The following is a 23,555-nucleotide window of genomic DNA, read 5'->3' as shown; positions in this document are numbered from 1 at the left end:
GATTCGTTATCCAGCCGGGCCCTTTTTTCCTGGCGCTCCCTTTTTTCACGTACGCCCTCAGGGGTAGGGACAGGTGATGACTGTGTATCTTGTATGAAACTGATGCCTGCCACACTGTAGTGATGAGAATTTGAGAGCTAGATTGCACAACACTGCACAGATCACATATTGATGGCGAATCTTCTTTCTCTTGCAGCCTAGCCTGTTTCTGCCACTCCTTTCACTACATTAAACGTATCCTGGAAACGCTCTTTGTACATCGCTTCTCTCATGGTACGATGCCACTGCGGAATATCTTCAAGGTAATGGTTCTGTGATATCTGTGGTGATGGCTGTGTGTTCCTAATCAGTCAGCACATGTAGAGAACAGACTGCAACCTGTTGGAAGCACAAAACATTAAATACTGGACCTCCTCATGAAGAAGGAACTCATGAAGTTGGTTTACAGCACCCAAGGTGACACATATTAAAAACAAAAACAGATGCTTACCTAAGAATAGGGAAGTCTCTGAGGGAAGCATGTAGAGGCTTCCTGCGTCCTCCTGGCCCCCACCAGTCGTTATCATGGACACCCGGAACATATCCGGCGATAGCTTATCAGATATGTCACGTAGCCACACTCTCTTCATGCTCTGCACAGGCACAGTAAGGCTGCACCTGCCAAGTAAGCCGGAGCCAATTGTGCTTGAGCAGGTCCGTGCTACTGCACAGGGGTCGGAAATGCTCGCACGGGCGCAGAACGGCAGCACTCGTGCATGAAGAGGAGTGCAGTCCTGGGCCTTTTAACAGGTTTGCCTTGGGTTCTCTTGAAAGTGGTCTAAAACTCGGCAATTCTTCTTTGCTCTAAAAGATTATTTACAGCCTTAGGCTCAACACACACCATACAATCTTGGTTGTTCAATCTTACCACTTTCATGTAGTATAAGAGCTTATCCAATCAATCATTCAAGGTATTTTCAATCTGTTGGCCCTTATACAACATATATTTGGTAAATCTGTACAACCAAGATTGTATGGTGCGTGTTGAGCCTTAACCCTCGCTGGCGTTATGATTATTTCCAGATTTAGGTTCTAAAAGCCATACAATTTTTTTCACAAGCTTTTACAACCTAAAAACAAGAAAAAATATATATACTATAGAGAGACCTGCAGCAGCCCCTGCGTGTAACTCACTCAGGCACGGGATTACCGCTCTGAGCTGCAGCTTTCCATCCCGACCCTGACTCTGGATTACCGCTAAGCAGGTTAAACCTACTACCAGCAACAATTTTAGCTGAACAGCATTTCAACAGTTAACACAGCACTTCATTCTGCAGTGGAAGCTTGTGATCCGAACTTTTAGCTTGTGTTCCGAGGTGATAACTTTGTATCAGCAGAGGCATGTAAAAAAGGGATAATTAGTTAGAGCTAGCAATGGCTGGAACTGAGCTACACAGAGCTGACGTGTAATTTGTAAACCGGCAATATTACTGGTGCACAAAAGCAAATATGGTAACTGAATGGATAATAACAAGTAGGAAAAACACATTTTTTTATTGAATGTTATGTCAGAGTTTTATCCCACTTTAGAGGATACCTAAAGTGACATGTGACATGATGAGATAGACATGTGTATCTACAGTGCCTAGCACACAAATAACTAGACTGTGTTCCTTTTTTTCTTTCTCTGCCTGAAAGAGTGAAATATCAGCTGTGTAAGTGGCTAATTCAGTCCTGACTGAGACAGGAAGTGACTACAGTGTGACCCTCACTGATAAGAAATTCCAACTATAAAACACTTTCCTAGCAGAAAATGGCTTCTGAGAGCAAGAAAGAGATAAAAGGGGGATATTCTTATCAGTGAGGGTCACACTGTAGTCACTTCCTGTCTGAGTCAGGACTGAGTCAGCCACTTACATACCTGATATTTAGGCAGAGAAAGAATAAAAGGTATTTATAAAGCGCCAACATATTAGGCAGAGCTGGACAATCAATAGGGATACATGCAGTGTTAACGTGGAATGTTACAGAGAGAGAGACAGAGGCACTCGGTTATACAACATAACACATGGTTATATACGCAACAGGATATAAAATACATGACCATGCAATCTTACAGAGACCCAGCCTTTCAAGTCCTAATTAGTCCATGGGAAGCGTGTCATTGATGGGGTTGCAAGATCAAGAAGGACATGCTGAGGGGGCTGCTTGCAATCTAATGCTGGGTACACATACGTTTTTCTGCTCGACTTTCCACCCAATCGATTTTTCCGCTCTATTCTCTGATCTTCCGCTCGTTTTTCTTATCTTTTTCCATTCACTTCTATGAGAAATCGAGCGCAGAATCGATCGAAAGGAATATCCGACACGTCGTAAATTATCTAATCCATCTTTCGAGAGGAAAAATTTATGGAGTGTACCCAGCATAAGGGGGGGGGGGGGGGGTTATCTTTTCTGTATCTTTGTTGATGTAAATCCTGGCATGCTGCTTTCACCTGCGTTGTCAGCAGTGGCTCTGCTTCTTTAGACCTGTAAAAGCCTCTAATTCTTGAAGAGTGAAGGGGAGTGGCACACATACGTGGGATGTCACGTGGCAGGATTGAAAAAAACAAACAAGAAACTGAGAGTCTTTGGCAAGGTGAATGTCACTCTCACACCTGCCTGTGTTCTTGTTTAGCATAGGGTTGAGGTTTTTTTTCTTAATGAAGAAACCTCTTTCATATTTATGATTTACCTCTGTCTTAACCAGGGCTGTGGAGTCGGTACAAAAATCATCTGACTCCTCAGTTTATGAAACCGCCAACTCCGGGTACCCAAAATGGGTCCGACTCCTCGATTCCGACTCCTTAGTCTAATACTTACCAGGGCTGTAGATTTGGTACAAAAATCATCCGACTCCTCAGTTTATGAAACACCCGATTCCAACTCTGGTACCCAAAATGATTCCGACTCCTTGACTTTGACTCCACAGCCCTGGTCCTAACCCTGACAATGCAGTATAAGATGGAAGCCAGCCAGGTTTGTGGGAAGTCTCCAGCAGTGTCTGTTATAACCTGCACTCTTGCCTTGTAATTACATGAGACGCATTCCTCAGCACACACCCTACTAGTCAGTGAAAGGATCTGTTACTCCTGACTCTTATCTACATCACATACAGGTTCCCACTGCATACATTAATAAATATACGTGAGGCTCCAGTGCTGCATTAGTCTCTACCCTGCACTTCTTACTCCAGCCTGAAAGGGTCATTTCACCCGCATACATTGGAAAGGGGCACCCAGTAAAATGGGCACTAAGAAATCCTGATAGTTGAATAGCTGTATTTTTACCCTATCAATGATAGTAACATTTCTGTAATTATTCTGATAGTTTCGCAAAAGGTGGATCAGCGCAACACCAGGCCGCCTCTGAATGGCCTCCAATCAGAGATGCGCTGAGCCCCCCCCAGGAACTACAAACGCACCTTGAACCCAAACAGAAGCTCTGCATATACACCAAAAGCATGGCTGTTAAGTGGGAGCAGCTGACCAAAAACGAATTACATTAGTACATAGCAAGGAAATGAGCAGCGCTACTTAAAAACAGACTAGTGCCTACCTGCAAAAGAGTGCAAGCCCCACTTGTGGGGTCGAATACACACCGGGCATACACATGACCTGTCTACCACTAGAGGAGGATGTTGGTTTCCTGTAACAGCTTGCATGCAACCTATTAACCTCCTTGAGTTATGCTTAGAGCTGTCAGAGTATTGCAATGCCTCATGGGGCTTGTAGTTCCACCACAGCTGGAGTGCCAAGGTTAGCCATCACTGACCTATACTATAGACGAACTCCACCGCCCAAATTATTCACCGGCGATACTTCACCAAAATCGGGCTCCAGATGTCAGTGTGTCTTTTTGTCTGTATCCACAGGTATATTCTTATGGGGCTTTCACAATGAACTTGGTGTGTTAGGTTCAGTCACAGTGCATTAACCAGGCAATGCACACGTTTACAGTGGCAGTGATGCATACATTGTACTGTAACCCCTTTGGCTGGAAGTTGTGCTTCTGGGTATTCTATTTATTGCTGGTAAAAGGATTGGCTTGCATGCTGAGGCCTCCTTTCAGCTGGCTTCTATTTTAAGGCTAATACACACTTGCAACTTAATGCACAACCAACCGCACAACATGATCAACTGCACAACTTCTTGTTTACACGACAAGTACGTACACACGCTGATCAACAAAACAACCAACTCCTTTAAATACTGCGCGAGCACCAACATGTCCGCATTCAAAAACAAGAAGTCGTTTAAGTGACTGGCACATACATGGCCAACCTGCACAATAGATGGGCAGGTTGATCTGCCAGCTGGATCCGGCAGTTCAGCTGTTATCATTTGGACCTCTTGTCGTTTGCTAGCATACACAATCCCAACTATCGTCACAGTCCAAGTTTAGACAATAGTTGGGCAGAATAGTTGCATGTGTGTATGAGCCTTTAGAGGTTTGGTTAGAGGCTTACTATCTGTACACAACCGATATTTACTGGAGGATTGTTGATGTAATGACATTGTTATACCATGGGGTTGATACACTAACAATAACGTGCTTAAGCAGCGTTCGTTAATACAAGCTACGCGTGGTCTTGTCCCCTTAGCATGCTCTCTTAAATTACGCCAGATCCTTTGACGTGCCGCACGATGTGATGACATCACATTGTGCGGCGCTTCAAAGGATCGCGCGTAAGAGAGCACTTTGCAGTGACAGGACCATGCGTAGCTTGTATTAACTAACACTGCTTAACCACCCTGGCGTTCCTTTAATTGCGGCCACGGGTGGCGGTTTTTTTTTAAAATGTGTCTTTGTTGGTGTAGCTAGCACTAGGCTAGCTACACTTTGCCCCCAAGCCCCCCGGCACTGTCCCCCTCCCTCCGCTCGCCGCCGGCGATATTTACCTGGCCGCGATGGCCGAGACTTCTGCCATAGCTTCAGGCGTTGCTATAGCGACGATCGGGCATGACGTCTGATGTCACCGGCATCATGACGTCATACGCAGTTCCGATCGCCACAATTGCGACCCCTGGAGGCTATGGAGAGGCTGCGCGGGCTCCGGGGGGTATGTATAAAACAGTGGCGATCGGGGGGATCAGAGCAGGCCGGCGGCGATCGGAGGGGTGATGTAGCTAGCTAAGTGCTAGCTACACCCCCTCCGAAAATTTGGTCTAAAAAGACCCTCCAGGGGCTGAGCAATCCACCGCGGTGGTAATGGACGAGCTGAGCTCGTCCATTATCGCTCAGGTGGTTAAAGGAACTCCAGTAAAAATAATGTAATATAAAAAGTGCTTCATTTTTACAATAATTATATATAAATGATTTAGTCAGTGTTTGCCCATTGTAAAATCTTTTAAATCCCTGATTTACATTCTGACATTTATTACATGGTGACATTTTTACTGTTGGCAGGTGATGTAGCTGCTGCTTGCTTTTTTTGGCAGTTGGAAACAGCTGTAAACAGCTATTTCCCACAATGCAACAGGGTTCTCAGACAGGAAACTGCCAGGAGTTACCGTGGTCCTCAGTTTCTTATGGGAGGGGTGTCACCACAATATCAGCCATACAGCGCCCCCTGATGGTCTGTTTGAGAAAATAAATAGATTTCTCATGTAAAAGGGGGTTTCAGCTACTGATTGGGATAAACTTCAATTCTTGGTCGGAGTTTCTCTTTAAGCACGTTATCGTTAGTGTATCAACCCCCAATGTGGTATCTTTACATTTAGGCAACGCTGGGTAGATTTATTCATCTATGCATTTTTTTTTTGCCAAAGTGTTCATTATTGTGCTCATCTAAACCACTTTGTGAAATTGTGACCAGCCTCTTTTATGGCCATACAGCATTCCTGGCTCTGTATTATTATGGGCTGTATAGACTGAAATGTGGTTTCCATATGCTGTATATCCAGGTCTTGTAGAAGCAGTGTGTTATCAGGCATAATGCAGCCGGATTTCCAGGATTCTAATTCTGACTGTCTCGTTAACAAGTAGTTCATGTTCTGTTATTTTCTATGACTTTTCTCTATGCTTTGCTGTGAGAGAATAACCCAATCCTGCTGTGTGTTGCAGAACTGTATGTATTACTGGGGATTTGCAGCGTGGATGGCGTATTACATCAATCACCCGTTATACACACCTCCATGTGAGTATTTATATTACTACCTTCTTTTCCATACATCTATATGACTGGTGGGGGAATCATGTGACTGTCATGTACCTGTTACCTTGTGCCTAGAAACTGATCACTCTGGAAGCACTGCTACCTGGTGGCACTAATAAAGGTGGCCCTACTGATTTTGCCACTTGATCGACCATCCAATTCGATACATTTACGGAATTGGATGAAAATCGGTGCCACGTGTCTGCCTGATCAGTGTTTTGATTGATTTCATGCTGAAATGGGTCAAAAGCATTGATACTGGCCATGCTGGAAATTTCTTTCTGCACTTTCTTTCCTTTCTCTCTGCCCCTTCCCAGAGAAAACCCAACCCTTTGCTGTGGAAAGTGTGATGTCATGAAAGCCAGGCCACGCCCACCTAGTGGTGACTGACAGCTTGTGCTTTAGCTGGCAGCCGTAAGGGAGATGTGGTTTAAAGAGACTCCGTAACAAAAATTACATCCTGTTTTTTATCATCCTGCAAGTTCCAAAAGCTATTCTAATGTGTTCTGGCTTACTGCAACACTTTCTGCTATCACAGTCTCTGTAATAAATCAATGTATCTTTCCCTTGTCAGACTTGTCAGCCTGTGTCTGGAAGGCTGCCAAGTTCTTCAGTGTTGTTGTTCTGCTATGAACTCCCCCTTTCAGGCCCCTCTCTGCACACTGCCTGTGTGATATTTAGATTAGTGCAGCTTCTCTCTGCTCTCTTATCTTTTACAAGCTGGATAAATCGTCCTCTGAGCTGGCTGGGCTTTCACATACTGAGGAAATTCAGACAAGGGCAAAGCTGTTTGCAGGAAGAAAAGAGCAGCCTGAAACTTTAGTGCATGAGAGATGCAGGGGGAAAGAAACACACAAATGATCTCTTGAGATTCAAAAGGAAGGTTGTATACAGCCTGCTTGTGTATGGATGTATTTTCTATGTGTGGACATACTGTACATCAACCTACTTCCTGTTTTGGTGGCCATTTTGTTTGTTTATAAACAAACTTTTTAAAACTGTTTTTAACCACTTTTAATGCGGCGGGGAGCGGCGAAATTGTGACAGAGGGTAATAAGAGAGGTCCCCTAACACACTGGTATGTTTACTTTTGAGCGATTTTTAACAATACAGATTCTCTTTAAGTGGAGATCACAGTGAAGCCCTTTTCCCTTGGCATCTCACCCGTCACTGCCAGGGACAGTAGTGTCAGGAAGCAGCAGTCCGCCGGTGGTACAGATGCATTAGGAGCTTGCAGCCTGAATTTTATACTGTGATTTTGTAGAAAATAACCATTTTTGCAATATTTAAATGCTTATTGTTTATATTTACATTTTTATGAAGTGCGGTGATTAAACATGTGCCTGAACATGTTGTATTTGCAAGTTAGTATACTTGAAAATATTAAAATAGGGCCCAATGAATCATGCAGTATGCCTGTATGATTGAGTTTATCATTTGAGAATACTGGCAGGCCATCCCAGTATGTAACATAATAGCTACTCTGTGGCTTTACTGATCGTAAACTAATATTAGGCTGGGTTCACACTGCCATAAAAAACAATCCTCTCATAGCTACATATCCCTTAAAGGAAGATGCTGCCGCTACATAAATTATAATTAATAATAGTTGTTTGGGTTGAAAAAAGACATTCATCCATCGAGTTCAAGCAGAAAATAAGGAACAACACCATCCCGCACCCTCACATATCTCAGTTGATCCAGAGGAAGGCGAAAAACCCTTACAAGGCATGGTCCAATTAGCCCCAAAAGGGAAAAATTCCTTCCCGACTCCAGATGGCAATCAGGTAAAATCCCTGGATCAACACCACCGGGCATTACCTAGTAATTATAGCCATGGATGTCTTTCATCGCAAGAAAATAATACTAAATCCCACCTTTGAGTCACTCTTATGGTGCCCATACATGGTACAATTTTTTTTGATTAGATAATTTCATTTGATTATTCCATTAGATCGAATATAAAGATTTTTCCAACATGTCCGATCAGATTTTTATTGAACAAAAACGGGATCACCGTTTGTTTTCCTTGATTCTTTTAGATTCAAACATTTTGGTCAAATAAACAAGAAAATTGAACTTATTTTTACTGCACCGTATATGGGCATCATTACTGTGAAGAACTCTTTCATAAATACACGGCAAAAACTTTTTTTTCCCTCCATGCACAGATCATGTCCCCTGGTCCTTTGCATAAGCCTAGGGGCAAAAAGCTCCTCTGACAAGCTTTTATATTGCCCTCTCATATATTTATACATGCTAATCAGGTTCTTCCCCCACGCAAATACCCCCCCCCCCCACCCGGGCATTTTTTTTCAAGCTAAATAAACACTGTTTTTTTAACCTTAACTGGTATCCTTAACCACTTGATGACCCAGCCTTTACCCCCCCCTTAAGGACCAGCGCTGATTTCGCTGATCTGTGCTGGGTGGGCTCTACAGCCCCCAGCACAGATCAAACACCAGGCAGAGCGACCAGATCGCCCCCCTTTTTTCCCCACTAGGGGGATGATGTGCTGGGGGGGGGGGTCTGATCGCTCCTGCCTGCATGTGGCTGGCACCTCAAAGCCCCCTCCACCGCAGGATTCCCCCTCTCCTCCCGCCCTTCCCCAGAGATCGGAGGCTGCACAGGAACGGATCTGTCCTGTGCAGCCTCTAACAGGCTCCTGCCTGTCATGTGACAGCGATCCCCGGCCGCTGATTGGCCGGGGATCGCTGATCTAGTACAACGCTGCTACTGTTAGCAGCGTTGTACAAATGTAAACAAAGCGGATTATTTCCGCTTGTGTTTACATTTAGCCTGCGAGCCGCGATCAGCGGCCTGCAGGCTATTCACGGAGCCCCCCACCGTGAATTGACAGGAAGCAGTCGCTCGCGCGAGTGGCTGTTTCCTGATTAATTAGCCTGCAGCCGGCGACGCAGATCCTGCTGCTGCCACTTTGCCGACGCGCGTTATGAGTGCGCGGTCGGCAAGTGGTTAACCGACGTGAGAGTCCTGCGTATGCTCCATAATATTGAGCCGCTCATGCGCAGGACTCTCCCTCAGGCCATGTGACCGGAGAACTAATCAGGTGACCTGCACTGAAGAGCTAAAAATGTAAAACAGTAATATATTTCTGGAATCTGTGTTTGAACTGTAAGGTGGTGAATGTATGTAACCTTTTTTATAAGCAAATTATTCTGTTTTCTCCTGCTCACTAGTGTTTGGAGATGAACAAGTGAAAATTGCAGTTGCCATATTTCTGGTGAGTTCTGGTTGGTAGTCCTCTACACAATTTGTGGCATCTTATGTGCATAGAAAGAACTTTAGGGAACCTAAACTGAGAAGGATATGGATTTTTCCTTTTAAAATAATACCAGTTGCAAGACTCTCCTGCTGATTCTGTGTTTCTAATACTTTTAGCCACAGCCCCTCAACAACCATACAGATCAGGTGCTCTGACTAAAGTCAGACTGGATTAGCTGCATGCTTGTTTCAGGTGTGTCATTCAGTCTCTACTGCAGCAAGTGAGATCAGCTGGACTGACAAGCAACTGGTATTGTTTAAAAGGAAACCTCCATATCCCTCTGTTTAGGTTCCCTTTAAGTGTGAAACCTGACAATGCAAACGGCTTACTTTGTCCTGTCCTCTATTCCCCAGTTCTGTCAGTTGGGTAATTTCTCCATACACATCGCCCTGAGGAACCTGAGGCCAGCCGGTAAGTCCCAGCCTGAGTGACTCACATTTGCTTTTCCATACATGATCCAGGGGACACTGAGGTACTCACTGTATCTGCCCCGGAGGAGCCTCCCCACACCTGGAGAACAGCTCACCACTGGGTGTGGGATGGGTGTGTGTATTCAGAATAAGCTGTGATAGTGATGTTGGCAATGTAGCCCCGCCCTCCCACTTAGGCTTATCCCAGGCTGTTTATTATTTGACATTCTCTCCTCTCCCAGAGTATTCTGGGAGACCAGTTATATTTTTGTATTGGCTTTAGAACTCTCAGTAATGAACATTCTGCAGAGCTGCACCTGACAGGACTAAAGATGTCACCATGTGATAAATGTCAGAATGTAAATCAGGGAGAGGAAAGATTTTACAATGAGCAAACACTGACTAAATAATCTATAAATCGATATTGTGAAAAATAAGCAATTTCATTCATCGTTATTTTTGGACACGTTGTTTTTTTTTATCCCATTGCTAAAATAGATGCTGCTCACCCAGCCGGTTTTGTTCTGTTTGTATAAAGTGCTGTGGAAAGCTTCGCCTTGCTCCCTGGTATTCCACAAGCTGCCCTCCTGTATATATTGTACAGCTCCTGAAAGGTTTGCTCCAGGGGCGTAACTACAAATAGTGCGGCCCCTCCCAGTGTTCACACCCATTCCCTTGCCTACCCCTGGGGACCCTCACAGCCTGGGGGACGATCTTGTAAAGGTCATAACACAAGTGTGGTCATCATAATCTTCACACCGATAACAAGTGTAGCCACAACATACCTGATCTGAAGCATGGAGCCCTTTATCAGGTGAGTGAAGTAATAGTTGGGGCCCCCTTACAGCTCTGAGCCCCCCCCCCCCCCCGCCTTTGCAGTAACTGCTCCTTTGTAGTTACGTCCCTAGTTCTCTCCATGGTCCATGTGTAAGCTGATGTACAGCTGTCATTACCTCTGTGTATGCAGCCTGCAGCTGTACAGCACAATCACTGACCAGTGTTTATAGTCTTTGTGGGCGCCCAGCCTCTCCCCACTCTAACTCTGCAATAGTTCCTTATTTAGTCACTTTCAGCTCTTGTTGTTTTTATAAACTGAACGCTAATTGCATAGTTTAACCTCTTGCCATCCGCGTCACAACGATGGACGCGGCGGCAGCCCCAGGACCGCCTAACGCCAATTGGCGCAAGGTCCTTGGGGCGTGGTTTGTGGGCGATCCCCGCTCTGATGGCGTAACTCCGCCTTCAGTCTCCCAGCGGCGATCGCCGTCTTTTATTGCTGTACAGTGCTGCGATGTAAGGCGGCGCTGTACTGGGAACAGCCGTGTGACACGGCTGTCTCCTTCAAAAGCAGGGAAGTGATCGGCTGTCATAGGCTAAAGTCTGTGACAGCTTGATCATGCTAATTGGCTGGGGGGGGGGGGGGGGGGGGGAGTATAAAAAATAAATATTTATAAAAAAAATAAACATCTGGGGGGCGATCAGACCCCACCAACATAAGCTGTGTTGGTGGGGAGAAAAGGGGGGGTGGCGGAATCACTTGTGTGCTGAGTTGGACGGCTCTGCACCGAGGTCTTAAAGCTCAGTAGCCTATTAAGTGAGAAATGGCCTTTTCTTTAAGGGGGTTTAACACAATGCGGTCCTCAAGTGGTTAACCACTTACCGTTCCAGGACAAAGATTCTACGACCAAAAAGTCACCTGCTGTGTTTGTGTTCAGTGAGGATGTATGATGTGCTATGACTCCCAGCGTCTCTGCACACTCAGACACTCCAAAACATCTTGCACAGTCGAGTCAGCACCATCAGAAGTATATATGAAGCTCTTTTATTGATTAAACAGCAGCATGATAATCATCTTCCAGCGTCAGCCCCGCTGTATCGGTCAACAGACCTTTTTCAACCTATATAATTTGCAGTCACACGGACATAAAAACCTCCACCCTTATATACTAACGTCAAACCTCAAGCACCAATCTTGATTATCATGCTGCTTTTTAATCAATAAAAGAGCTTCATATATACTTCTGATGGTGCTGACTCGACTGTGCAACCTGCTGTGTTTGTGGACATAAAATCTACAACTACAATTGGAAACCGCCACCCACTGCCGACGCTTGTGTGCATGCACTCTCTTGTTTTTAGGTGAATGATTGCTGCTATAGCAAATAGCGGCAATCATTCATTGTTAGGCTAAAAAAAAATAGGTTTACAAGTTTGAAACAAAAGTTAAAATGACATGGTCACAATTAAAAAATAGTACTTATATTTTTCAGTTTAAGCTTTAACCCTGACCCTGCCACTGTAGCAATCGGATGCAATCGCTAGGGCGAGACTTCAGGGCCCCAATGCTCTACTGATGCATTGCTCTGCCGTTGCCTAGTGATGCTTCTGTACTGGTGCCCCTGTCTGCCACATGCATATAATTTGGGGACTTGCCATGTAAAGATTAAGTAGGGTGAACATGAAAAAAAGGTGTGTCTTCTGCATTTCCTTCCAATGTTTCCCTAAAAAATGCCCATGAAATGAAACCATTCTTGAAAAAATATTACCCATAGAAAGCCTATATTGTCCTGAAAAACAAAAATCTGCATATCACTTGGATGTTATAGGCAATGAATAAGTATTAGCTGTTTCAATAGCAACACAGATGAAGTGTCAGGAACTTATGGGGTAAAATGCCTGGAATGGGAAGTGGTTGAGGTTGGAACTGGGAAGCCTAGGAGCTGCACATGCTCCCCGCCAGAACTTACCAGGAGGAAATCAGACACCGTTCTCCAAAAGCACTCCGCTAATGTTTCCTGCAGGGAAAGTGCAGACATGGAATCGTTGTTTGAGTCAAGTATTACTTGGCATGTGGTCAATTATCACCAGATTGCCTCACCACTAGCCATGTTTATAGTGATCAGCTGCAGGATTGCATAAAAAGGGCACTTTTTTCTTTAAAATTCTGGTGGTGACAATCATCGGTGGGCTAAAAACATGGAACCCGTGGTCCAGTCACAAATACATTGATTATATTGGTGCTTGCTCTTAAAGTGAACCAGAGACGAAGCACCCTTATGTATTTTACCATAGATATCAGTGGAAACATTAGAGAAAACACCTACCACTGCTCAGCCTGCTTGTTATCAGCCCTGATAAAATCCCTGACTGAGCATTCAGTCTGGCTTTCCTCAGGAATCTTTATAGCGGAGTCATTATAGCAGAGCCAGAAGGGGGCAGGCTTGGGCTTGAAAAGACATCAGAGAAGACAGACTCAGCTGTAATGATTCCTCAACAAAGCCAGACTGAATGCTCATTTGGGGATTTTATCAAGGCTGAAGTGAAGGAAGAAACAAAGAGCAGGGTAGGTGTTTTATCTAATGGTTCCCACCGATATATATGGTAAAATACATGAGGGTGCTTCGTCTTTGGTTCACTTTAAAGCCTTCTGCTGGCCACCACTGTTCTAAATGGACTCCCAAAACAGAGCTGTGTGTTGAAACCGGCATAGTTCAGTAATACTGATTGTTGCATCTTCTAGTGCAGCTATAGTCCATTGGTTCTCCACATTGTCAGATGCATGACTGCTGTGCCTCATATCGGTCCCATCAGTGGCATCAGCTTAGTCATGGACACGCCTCTTCTACCTTGCACTGAAAGTGAAGAGAAGACGGATGTGAGTTGGGCGTATCACAGGTTACACTGACAGATGGGTTGAGAAAGGAACTAAGAGGAATTTTACTTCAAGATAGTAGTGGGAGGGGAACATAAATTCACATTTTGCATAGGAGGAATAAAAAAAAATAGAAAATGAATCAAGCAATGATTGCATATCGGCGTGTAATTTGTTTATGTTGTTTGAGCCTGCGGGTCATCATCTTTACTGCTGACAGACATGAAACAAAAAACCAGACCGCACCAACTGGCTTTATCTATAAACACGCCTACTAACTGTGATAGGCTAAACGTGTGTGTATATATAATACAGTGGTGTGAAAAACTATTTGCCCCCTTCCTGATTTCCTATTCTTTTGCATGTTTGTCACACTTAAATGTTTCTGCTCATCAAAAACCGTTAACTATTAGTCAAAGATAACATAATTAAACACAAAATGCAGTTTTAAATGATGGTTTTTATTATTTAGTGAGGAAAAAAAACTCAAAACCTACATGGCCCTGTGTGAGAAAGTGATTGCCCCCCTTGTTAAAAAATAACTTAACTGTAGTTTATCACACCTGAGTTCAATTTCTGTAGTCACCCCAGGCCTGATTACTGCCACACCTGTTTCAATGAAGAAATCACTTAAATAGGAGCTATCTGACACAGAGAAGTAGACCAAAAGCACCTCAAAAGCTAGACATCATGCCAAGATCCAAAGAAATTCAGGAACAAATGAGAACAAAAGTACTGTAATTGAGATCTATCAGTCTGGTAAAGGTTATAAAGCCATTTCTAAAGCTTTGGGACTCCAGCGAACCACAGTGAGAGCCATTATCCACAAATGGCAAAAACATGGAACAGTGATGAACCTTCCCAGGAGTGGCCGGCCGACCAAAATTACCCCAAGAGCGCAGAGAAAACTCATCCGAGAGGCCACAAAAGACCCCAGGACAACATCTAAAGAACTGCAGGCCTCACTTGCCTCAATTAAGGTCAGTGTTCACAACTCCACCATAAGAAAGAGACTGGGCAAAAACGGCCTGCATGGCAGATATCCAAGGCGCAAACCACTTTTAAGCAAAAAGAACATTAAGGCTCGTCTCAATTTTGCTAAAAAAACATCTCGATGATTGCCAAGACTTGTGGGAAAATACCTTGTGGACCGCCGAGACAAAAGTTGAACTTTTTGGAAGGTGCGTGTCCTGTTAAATCTGTCGTAGAAGTAACACAGCATTTCAGCAAAAGAACATCATACCAACAGTAAAATATGGTGGTGGTAGTGTGATGGTCTGGGGTTGTTTTGCTGCCTGGAAGGCTTGCTGTGATAGATGGAACCATGAATTCTACTGTCTACCAAAAAATCCTGAAGGAGAATGTCCGGCCATCTGTTCGTCAACTCAAGCTGAAGCGATCTTGGGTGCTGCAGCAGGACAATGACCCAAAAGACACCAGCAAATCCACCTCTGAATGGCTGAAGAAAAACAAAATGAAGACTTTGGAGTGGCCTAGTCAAAGCCCTGACCTGAATCCTATTGAGATGTTGTGGCATGACCTTAAAAAGGCAGTTCATGCTAGAAAACCCTCAAATAAAGCTGAATTACAACAATTCTGCAAAGATGAGTGGGCCAAAATTCCTCCAGAGTGCTGTAAAAGACTTGTTGCAAGTTATCGCAAACGCTTGAGTTGACTCAAGCCCTGACCTGAATCCTATTGAGATGTTGTGGCATGACCTTAAAAAGGCAGTTCATGCTAGAAAACCCTCAAATAAAGCTGAATTACAACAATTCTGCAAAGATGAGTGGGCCAAAATTCCTCCAGAGCGCTGTAAAAGACTTGTTGCAAGTTATCGCAAACGCTTGAGTGCAGCTATTGCTGCTAAGGGTGGCCCAACCAGTTATTAGCTTCAGGGGGCAATTTCTTTTTCACACAGGGCCATGTAAGTTTTGAGTTTTTTTTCTCACTAAATAATAAAAACCATCATTTAAAACTGCATTTTGTGTTCTATTATGTTATCTTTGACTAATAGTTAACGGTTTTTGATGAGCAGAGTTTTTCAAATCGTTTTTCACACCACTGTATATGTGTGTGTAATAGATCAGTGTTCCCCACTCTTTCCTCAAGGCCCACCAGCAGTGCATGTTGTGTGGAAATCCACAGAGGTAGTTAATCAGCTCTGCTGAGACACTAATTACCTCACCTGTGCAGGTCTGTGGTTTTCTGAAAAACATGTACTGTTGGTGGGCCTTGAGGACAGGGTTGGGGAACTCTGGAATAGATAGATATACAACGAGGGAGATACTGCTTGCTTGGCAGTTGGAAACCGCTGTCTGTGAACCTTGATTGCAGAGAAAAGAAAGCGGTAGTGCACATCCGGCTAAAACATAGCATTTATTCCAAAGTCGTTAAAGGGAACCAGAGATGAACGATTCACACAAAATAAACATATCAGTCGATAGCTTGTAAAGAATAAATGCTCTACCCGATAATTTTGCCACTCTGGTGGGCCTTTTTGAGTGCTTTTTATCCATTATTGCTCCAGGAAATATCCAATATGGCTGCCGGCTCATATCACTTCTGCTTCCAGGTTATGAGGTGTTCTGGATGTGCTGTCTAGGCTATATGAGACTATAGACAAGCAGGGCTGCTGCTGCAGCATTTCATCTGTGTGCTTTCAACTTCATATTCTGGTATGCTGTGTGGCTGCCTGTAGGAAGTGTCTCTCATAGTAATGAAACTGCATACAGTAGATAATAATGATGACTGGCTGCACAGACAGAGCACACAGATCACACAGCCACGCTTGTCTGTTAGACAGAGATTTTTCCTGCAGCAGCAGCCCCTCCCATATCATCACAGCTCTCAGTATGTAAAGCATGAAATTTGAGCCAGGAGGGGGAAGGCTTGGGCTTGAAAAGACTCCACAGAAGAGTGACTCGGCTATAATGATTCCAGGTCAAACCTCGTCGGTGGATTCTTATCACAGTTGATAACAGATAGATTAGACTGAGAATAATAAAACTAAAAGCAGGGTAGGTGTTTACTGTCATGTTCCCACTGATAAATGTAATAAAATACATGAAGGTGCTTCGTCTCTGGTTCTCTTTAAAAACTGTTTCAAGCAGAGAGAAGGTATGACCTTCTCTCTGCCTGTACCTCTCTCCATTTTTGTATTGCCTTGAAACAGTTTTTAACGACTTTGGAATAAATGCTATGTTTTAGCCGGATGTGCACTACCGCTTTCTTTTCTCTGCAATCAATGTACAGTGAGTATACTTGGGAAGTTGCACTCAGGCTGCAATAGCTACGGTCCTGTGCATAATTTCTTTACTATTGGCTGTCTGTGAACCTTGTTGCATTGTGAGAAATAATGGTTGAGTCAGGGCCATGGCTCTGACCTCACAATGTGGGAGGGGTTACAACACAATATCAGCTATACAGCTTATTCTGCTTTGAACTGAGCCAATCAAAATCCACCGGAAGTGCATTCGATTGACCCAGCCCCACAAGCTGCATACAGTTTGTGTGCAAGTTGGGACTGTTTGCATCTCATTGATCAGCGCAACTAGTTTTAGTGTCTAGAGACGAGTCACCATGACTAGTTTGGTGTGACATGTCCCTTACCGTCACCACATTACCACAGCATGTCACCGTTACACTTTAGTGACATTTTCTTTTCACCTCTAGGCTCAAAGACCCGTAAGATACCTTTCCCGACACGCAACCCATTCACTTGGCTCTTCCTGCTGGTGTCTTGCCCTAACTACACATATGAGGTAAGGGTTAATGAAAGAGCAAGACAAAAGTTTGCGTTCTTAAAACAGATGGTATTTGCAATTATTCAGGTTGGCGTGAGAATATGTCTCCCATAATGCATCACTGCTAAATATGCAAATCATCCTTTGTAAGCGAACCACTCCTCCAGAACCGCTGGAATGCAATGATGTGTCAGCTTGTTGTACAGAGCCACATTTCGGATGGTATGTGGGGGACAGGTGTAGTAGTACAGTACTGCTTTAGTATGTAACGAGTTGTCCCTGTCAAATTCTGCACACTCTATGGTCTCTGGAGCTGGCAGTCAAGCAGTTGCCAATGTCCGAGGTCTCAGAGGACTTGAGGAATACTTTTTCCGCACAGGCTTGAGGGAAAAAAAATGGTTTACGAATAACTATATCGCAGCATTTTTTTCCCCCCACAAGCCTGTGCGGAAAAAAAAATGCCCCCTCTTGCCGCTAGTCGGGCGCCTCCGGGTGGCCAAATTTACCTTCATGGCTGCATATCCCGGCTTTGCGGAAGATGGAGGGTTGGGTTAAGGAGGGGGATTTAGGGTGAGGCGCCACTGGGGGGTCAGATTTAGGTACTGCTGGGGAGGTCCTAAGGGTTAGCCACCATCCGGAGGAGGGAAGATTTAGGGTTATGCACGGGGGGGATCTTAGGGTTTGTTAGAGGGAGGTTTCTGTGTGAGAGCAGGGTTAAGTTTAGCAATAGTAAAATATTGGTTAATAATACAGATCTTCAACTATGGAAATGTAGTATTTCCATAGTAGAATATTGCTAATTTTAGTGAGATTCCACTACCGGCAAACCCGGTGCCCTTTCTTCTACATGCCATCATCTGACCCAGGCTATATTGTTTAATTACTGACCCAGCTTGGTTGCATCCTCTGCACAGGGGGCAATGATCCAAGCAGCAAATTTGGGTGCCCGCTATCGGAAAACACTTGCTGCCATAGGCGCCATTATAAAAAGCGGCTTAAGGCCTGCACACTGCAAATCCGTTTTGTGATTCCGTTTCCGATTTTCAATTCCGATTTTCCCTGAATAGATTCAACAGAAAAATGGATCAAAAAAATGCAGCATGCAGTAAGGATTAAAAATCGGAATCGGATGTAAAAACCGATTTAAAAAGCGGAATCGGAATTGCATGCAGTGTGCAGGGAGCCATAGTGAGAAATCTAGTATTAAATTAGGAATCCCAATAAACAGCGAGTTTCACACTAAGGGCACCCGATAAATAACATAATTTCACTCTACATACCCTATTTATAATGGCACCTATGGGTGCAGCCTAACATTAGTAATACTGCAGACTGGCAGTGGGTTGGGTGTGGAGAGTTTTTTTTTTTTTTTTTTTTGAAGGGTTAGATGGGAGATGTTAAGGTTAGGCGTAGAGGGGGTGTTTTTAAGGCTTACGGGGGTATTAAGGTTAGGGGTGGTTAAGGTTAGGCATGGAGGAGGTGGTGTTTTTTTTGTTGTTGTTGTAGTAGTTTTCCGATATTTTACTATGATTTACAATTTAGAAATATTTAATATGGGTAAATTTTACTGCTATTCTACTAGCCAAAAGTGGACGCCCACATTTCTTTGCATCCCTTTTTCCTGAATGTGCAATGACTGTATTGCTCCTATAATGTTTTGCATAAGTTTTCTACAGCCTGTTGTTCTTATTACTGTAATTTGTACTGTTGTATGCTGGGCTGTTTTCTTTATTTGACTTTAGTTCTGCTTTGATGTCATTGTATCTAATATACATCAGTCAAGTCCTAAAGAAGATATATTTTTTTGTACTTAGCCTGAAGGGAGCGCTTCCCTTTATTATAAGAAACATAAAATGAGTAAAGTGTTAGAAGCCAGTGTTCATATTGTGGCTTTGTGTTGCAGGTTGGCTCCTGGATTGGGTTCGCTATTATGACTCAATGTCTGCCTGGTGAGTATAGTAAATGTCTGTCTAGCTCCTATCACTTGTTTAAAGTACATCTGTAAGTTAAAAATCTACCCTATGGGGTACTCACTTCGGCAGGGGAAAGCCTCTGCATCCTAGAGAGGCTTTCCCTGCCCCCCTCCGTCCATCCTCTCCTGCACCAGGACACCCGAAAATCCAATTTCTGTAGGTCCTGGCACTGGAAAGGATGGAGGGGGGGGGGGGAGCCTTTTCAAGATCCAGAGGCTTCCGCCTACCGAGGTACAGGTGTGCTTTAAGGCTATGTATCCACTAGTAGACGGTAGTACGATTATTGATTGCACATGGGAAAATCGCACCACACACCATTTTTCTGCATGCGATATCTGAAGAATAGTAACCCTGTTGTCAGGTTTTTTTTTTTTTGTTTTTTTATCTGGATGCGAATCTTGCATTTAGGGGAAATAGGCCAGTAGGAATTTACTGCTGTGCAAATTTGTGTGCCAAAAAAAACCGCACAAATTCCCGCCTAGTGGACAAACCCTTAGGCCTCGTTCACATCTACCAACGCAGATGGCCGTGCGATCCGAACGCAGGGCATCCGATCACACGCCATCTGCGCCACTGTGCTGCTGATCCCATCCATTGACAGTGATGGGATCAGCTCTGCGCTTCCGGGCAAAATGCAGGCAGCAGTACGCAAGCGCTTCCCAGCGCATCGTACTGCTGCTCAGCGCAGTAGATGTGAACGGTAGAAGGGCAGTTTATGCCCTTCTGCCGTTCCTGCGATTCAGCACATCATACACTCTTCCCTATCCGCACGGAAGCACGTATGATGTGAACGAGGCCTTAGGGGAGCTGTATTTAGTGTTAGCCAGTGCTTTTTTTTTTGTTTGTTTGTTTAGTTAAAATATAATTAACACAAGTTAACATAAGTAAAATAAGATGCGACTATGACACTTACTGTACGAGGCAATTTGTAATCAGAATGTCCATTACTACTTTCATGCCTGAAGACGCCGTATTAGGCCTGAAAGATAAATCGAATTTAAATTGAAATCGCGATCACCAAGATCACAATTTCGGAATCGTCAAAGTGGCAATTATCGCGATCCCGTCATTTCCACATGGGGGAAGTTGCTTCAAACTTCCCCAAAGTCCCAGCGCGTGCGGACTGCAGCATTGGACATACTTTCCGCACGAGTCCAATGCTGTCTGTCCTCTATCACCGTCTGCCGGCTCTTGTGCTTGGCAAAACTCCGGGTTCCTGTATGTCACATGACATACATGAAGTATTCCTTGCATTAGAACCTGCAGGAGGCAAAGTGGATAGACGGGCATCGCTGGACTCCTGCTTGACGCTATGTCCAGAACTGATGCAGCTTGGGGGACCGAGGAGTCACAGAGAGACACAGAGAGAAACAGAGCGGGCACAGAGACACAAAGGGGGCAAGAGAGAGACCCAGAGGAGGCATAAAGAGGCAAAGGGGGCACAAAGAGAGACGGGGACAGAGAGGGAACAAACAGGCAAAGAGGGGGAACAAAGCTTGAGTTGAAGGAAATCGTGAATCAAATCAAAATCGCAATTTCAGACAGAAATCGCTCAATTCAATTTTTTTCTAAAATCGTTCAGGCCTACACCGTATGTAACATTTGTAATAAAGGAGACTGAATCCTCTCTGGCTGTCTGGGTAACTGGTATTCCCTTTCTGTGAGCTTCATTAGTAATGAAAACCTAAACGTACATTACCTTTAAAAAATGAATAAATAAAAAAAGAGTTAAATTCCCACCCCTGTGGCGCACACCACCAGATAATGTAATCCTATGACCACTATTTTCCTCCTCCACCTAATCCCACTTTGGTAGTCTCTCACAGCACTGCAGTGAGGTTGAAGTCTGGACCTTAAAGGGAATCTGAGGTGAGAAGGATACAGAGGCTGACATGTTGTATAGCCTTTTAAATAAAGCACATTGCCTGGCTTTCCTGCTGATCTTCTGCCTCTAATACTTTAAGCCATAGACCCTGAACAAGCATGCATATGAGATGTCTATGACAAATCTGACATGATTAGCTGCACGCTTGTTTCAGGTGTGTGATTTTATACCCTACTGACCAGATAGATCAGCAGAACAGCCAAGCAATTGGTATTGTTTAAAAGGAAATAAATATGGCAGCTTCCATAGGTCTCACACCTCCGGTTCCTTTTAAAGAGAACCAGAGACGAAGCACCCTCGTGTATTTTATTATATGCTTAATTAGTCTATTAGCAGCTGTGATAAGAATCCCCAACTGGCTCAGTCTAGGTTTGACCTGGAATCATTATAGCTGAGTCACTCTTCTGTGGAGTCTTTTCAAGCCCAAGCCTGCCACCTCCTGGCTCAAATGTCCTGCTTTGCATACTGAGAGCTGTGATGACATGGGAGGGGCTGCTGCTGCTGAGAGAAAATCTCTGAAACAGACAAGTGTGGCTGCAAGCCTGCAATATGATCTGTGTGCTCTCAGCATAGATACTAATGATGACGGCAGTTTCATTCCTATGAGAGACACTTCGTACAGGCAGCTGCACATCATACCAAAATGAAAGCACATAGCCTAAATAGCAGTCTAGTCTCATATAGCCTAGACAGCACATCCAGAACAACTCATAACCCGGAAGCAGAAGGAATATGAGCCGGCCGCCATATTTGATTTTTCCTGGAGCAATAATGGATAAAAAACACTAAAAAAGCACACCAGAGCGGTGAAATTATCAGGTAGAGCATTTATTCTTTACAGGCTATCGGCTGATATGTTTATTTTGTGTGAAACGTTCATCTCTGGTTCCCTTTAAAAGACTAAAACTCCCAGCATTATTCTTTAGACTTGCAGTGATAACTGTCTGCTCTGCAGGTCTCTCACTGGGCTTCCGCTGCACAGACCGTGGGGAGTGTGTAATACCAACAGAGGCCAGCACAGACCAGGTGGATGAGGATGTAACACATTTAGGAAATGCATTTAAAAAGGAAATTAGAAATGACATTCTCTTCTGTAATGTCTTACTGGTAGACAGGTCTGTTTCTGTGCACTGTGTTGCCTGTTCTGATGTGCAGTAAACTGGCCGGCCCTTTGGGAAAGACAATGTTTTATATGGCAGCAGCTGCTTAGTAACTCCAGCAGAGAGGTTTCCTCACATTGCTCAGGAGAGCATATCTAATGGTGAACACTTCATTTCTATGCTGTTAGTTGTCAAGATACAATCAATGAAAAAACTGGAAACCCATAAATTACCATATTTTCCAACCATAAAACGCTCCAGACCATAGGACCTACCTAGATTTAGAGGACAAAATCAGGGGGAAAAATATACTAGACCTGGTGCCTCCATGGTGCAGGGGAATCTTGTGGAGCTTCTCCCTCCAATTATTATGTCCCTTTGTACCTCATGTCCCCAGTACCTCTTGTGTCTCTCCTGTATTCCCTAAACTGCTGTATTGGGACTATATGACGCACTGCCTCCCCCCACACGTTTGGGGGAAGAAAAAGTGCATCTTATGGTCCAAAAAATATGGTAATTTATAGATTAAACTCCTAAAGGTTTTCTCTCTGATAGTCCAGCTGAAGTGACTTTTTCCTTGCAATACCTGAAAGCCTTGTTCAGTCATTACACGTATATCTAGTTTTCAATAACCCCTTACAATGATCTCCCTGTAACCTGCTTTCCTCTCTCTTCCAGTTGCGCTCTTCAGCTTGGTGGGATTCATCCAGATGACCATTTGGGCCAAAGGAAAACACCGCAGCTATCTGAAGGAGTTCAAAGACTACCCACCTCTCCGCTCACCCATAATCCCCTTCATCCTGTGACCTCAGCCCCTCTGCTAGTCTTTTTATTTTGTTCTCCTGTCCCCCAGCCTCAGCACTGAGCTGAGAGTCCATGCACTGACCACTGAGCCCGACACGAATGTCTCATCCTGGGCCGTCCCTGGAATTGTCCCATACTGTGCAGCAGTGGGATGATATTTATTAACTGAACTTCTCAGCACATTTTGGTACTAATAAATCGGAGAAACAAGTCAAAATTAGACATTTGAACTAACGTCCTTGCCTCCTTTTATTGATGTTGAGTACATGAAAGTAAAGAACTGTGACGTTGTGTATGTTGTGCCCACTCATTGAAGGCAGCTATTTTGGGAAGTTTCTGGTAACCGGTTAGATTGCATCCAGTATTTTGCTGTTACAAATAGTTGGATTTTCTGTCCTGTACCTCCAGCCAGTTTTATGTTCGTATAAGATCTACTCTCGCTTTGGATTAGTGAGCTAGAAATTCTTAAAACTGTAGAATTTCCACTGACTTAGGAAGGGAATAATATCAGATCTAACATAAACAAT

General features: G+C 44.1%; 1 protein-coding gene across 2 annotated transcripts in view; it reads left to right on the top strand.

The window, feature by feature from the left end:
- Positions 1 to 23,262, top strand: part of LOC137562788 (very-long-chain enoyl-CoA reductase) — a 73,630-nt gene extending 50,368 nt beyond the window's left edge. For both annotated transcript variants that reach the window (XM_068274483.1, XM_068274482.1), the window contains 7 exons: positions 197 to 302; positions 6,085 to 6,157; positions 9,376 to 9,419; positions 9,815 to 9,872; positions 17,196 to 17,284; positions 19,170 to 19,215; positions 22,903 to 23,262. In XM_068274483.1, coding sequence (XP_068130584.1) covers positions 197 to 302; positions 6,085 to 6,157; positions 9,376 to 9,419; positions 9,815 to 9,872; positions 17,196 to 17,284; positions 19,170 to 19,215; positions 22,903 to 23,030 — 544 coding nt within the window. In that variant the 3' untranslated portion in view covers positions 23,031 to 23,262. The remainder of the gene's footprint in view (positions 1 to 196; positions 303 to 6,084; positions 6,158 to 9,375; positions 9,420 to 9,814; positions 9,873 to 17,195; positions 17,285 to 19,169; positions 19,216 to 22,902) is intronic.
- Positions 23,263 to 23,555: the final 293 nt, after the last annotated feature.

Source organism: Hyperolius riggenbachi, chromosome 3, assembly GCF_040937935.1.
Source record: "Hyperolius riggenbachi isolate aHypRig1 chromosome 3, aHypRig1.pri, whole genome shotgun sequence".
Taxonomy (NCBI): Eukaryota; Metazoa; Chordata; class Amphibia; order Anura; family Hyperoliidae; genus Hyperolius; species Hyperolius riggenbachi.
This window is presented reverse-complemented; position numbering and strand designations above follow the sequence as displayed.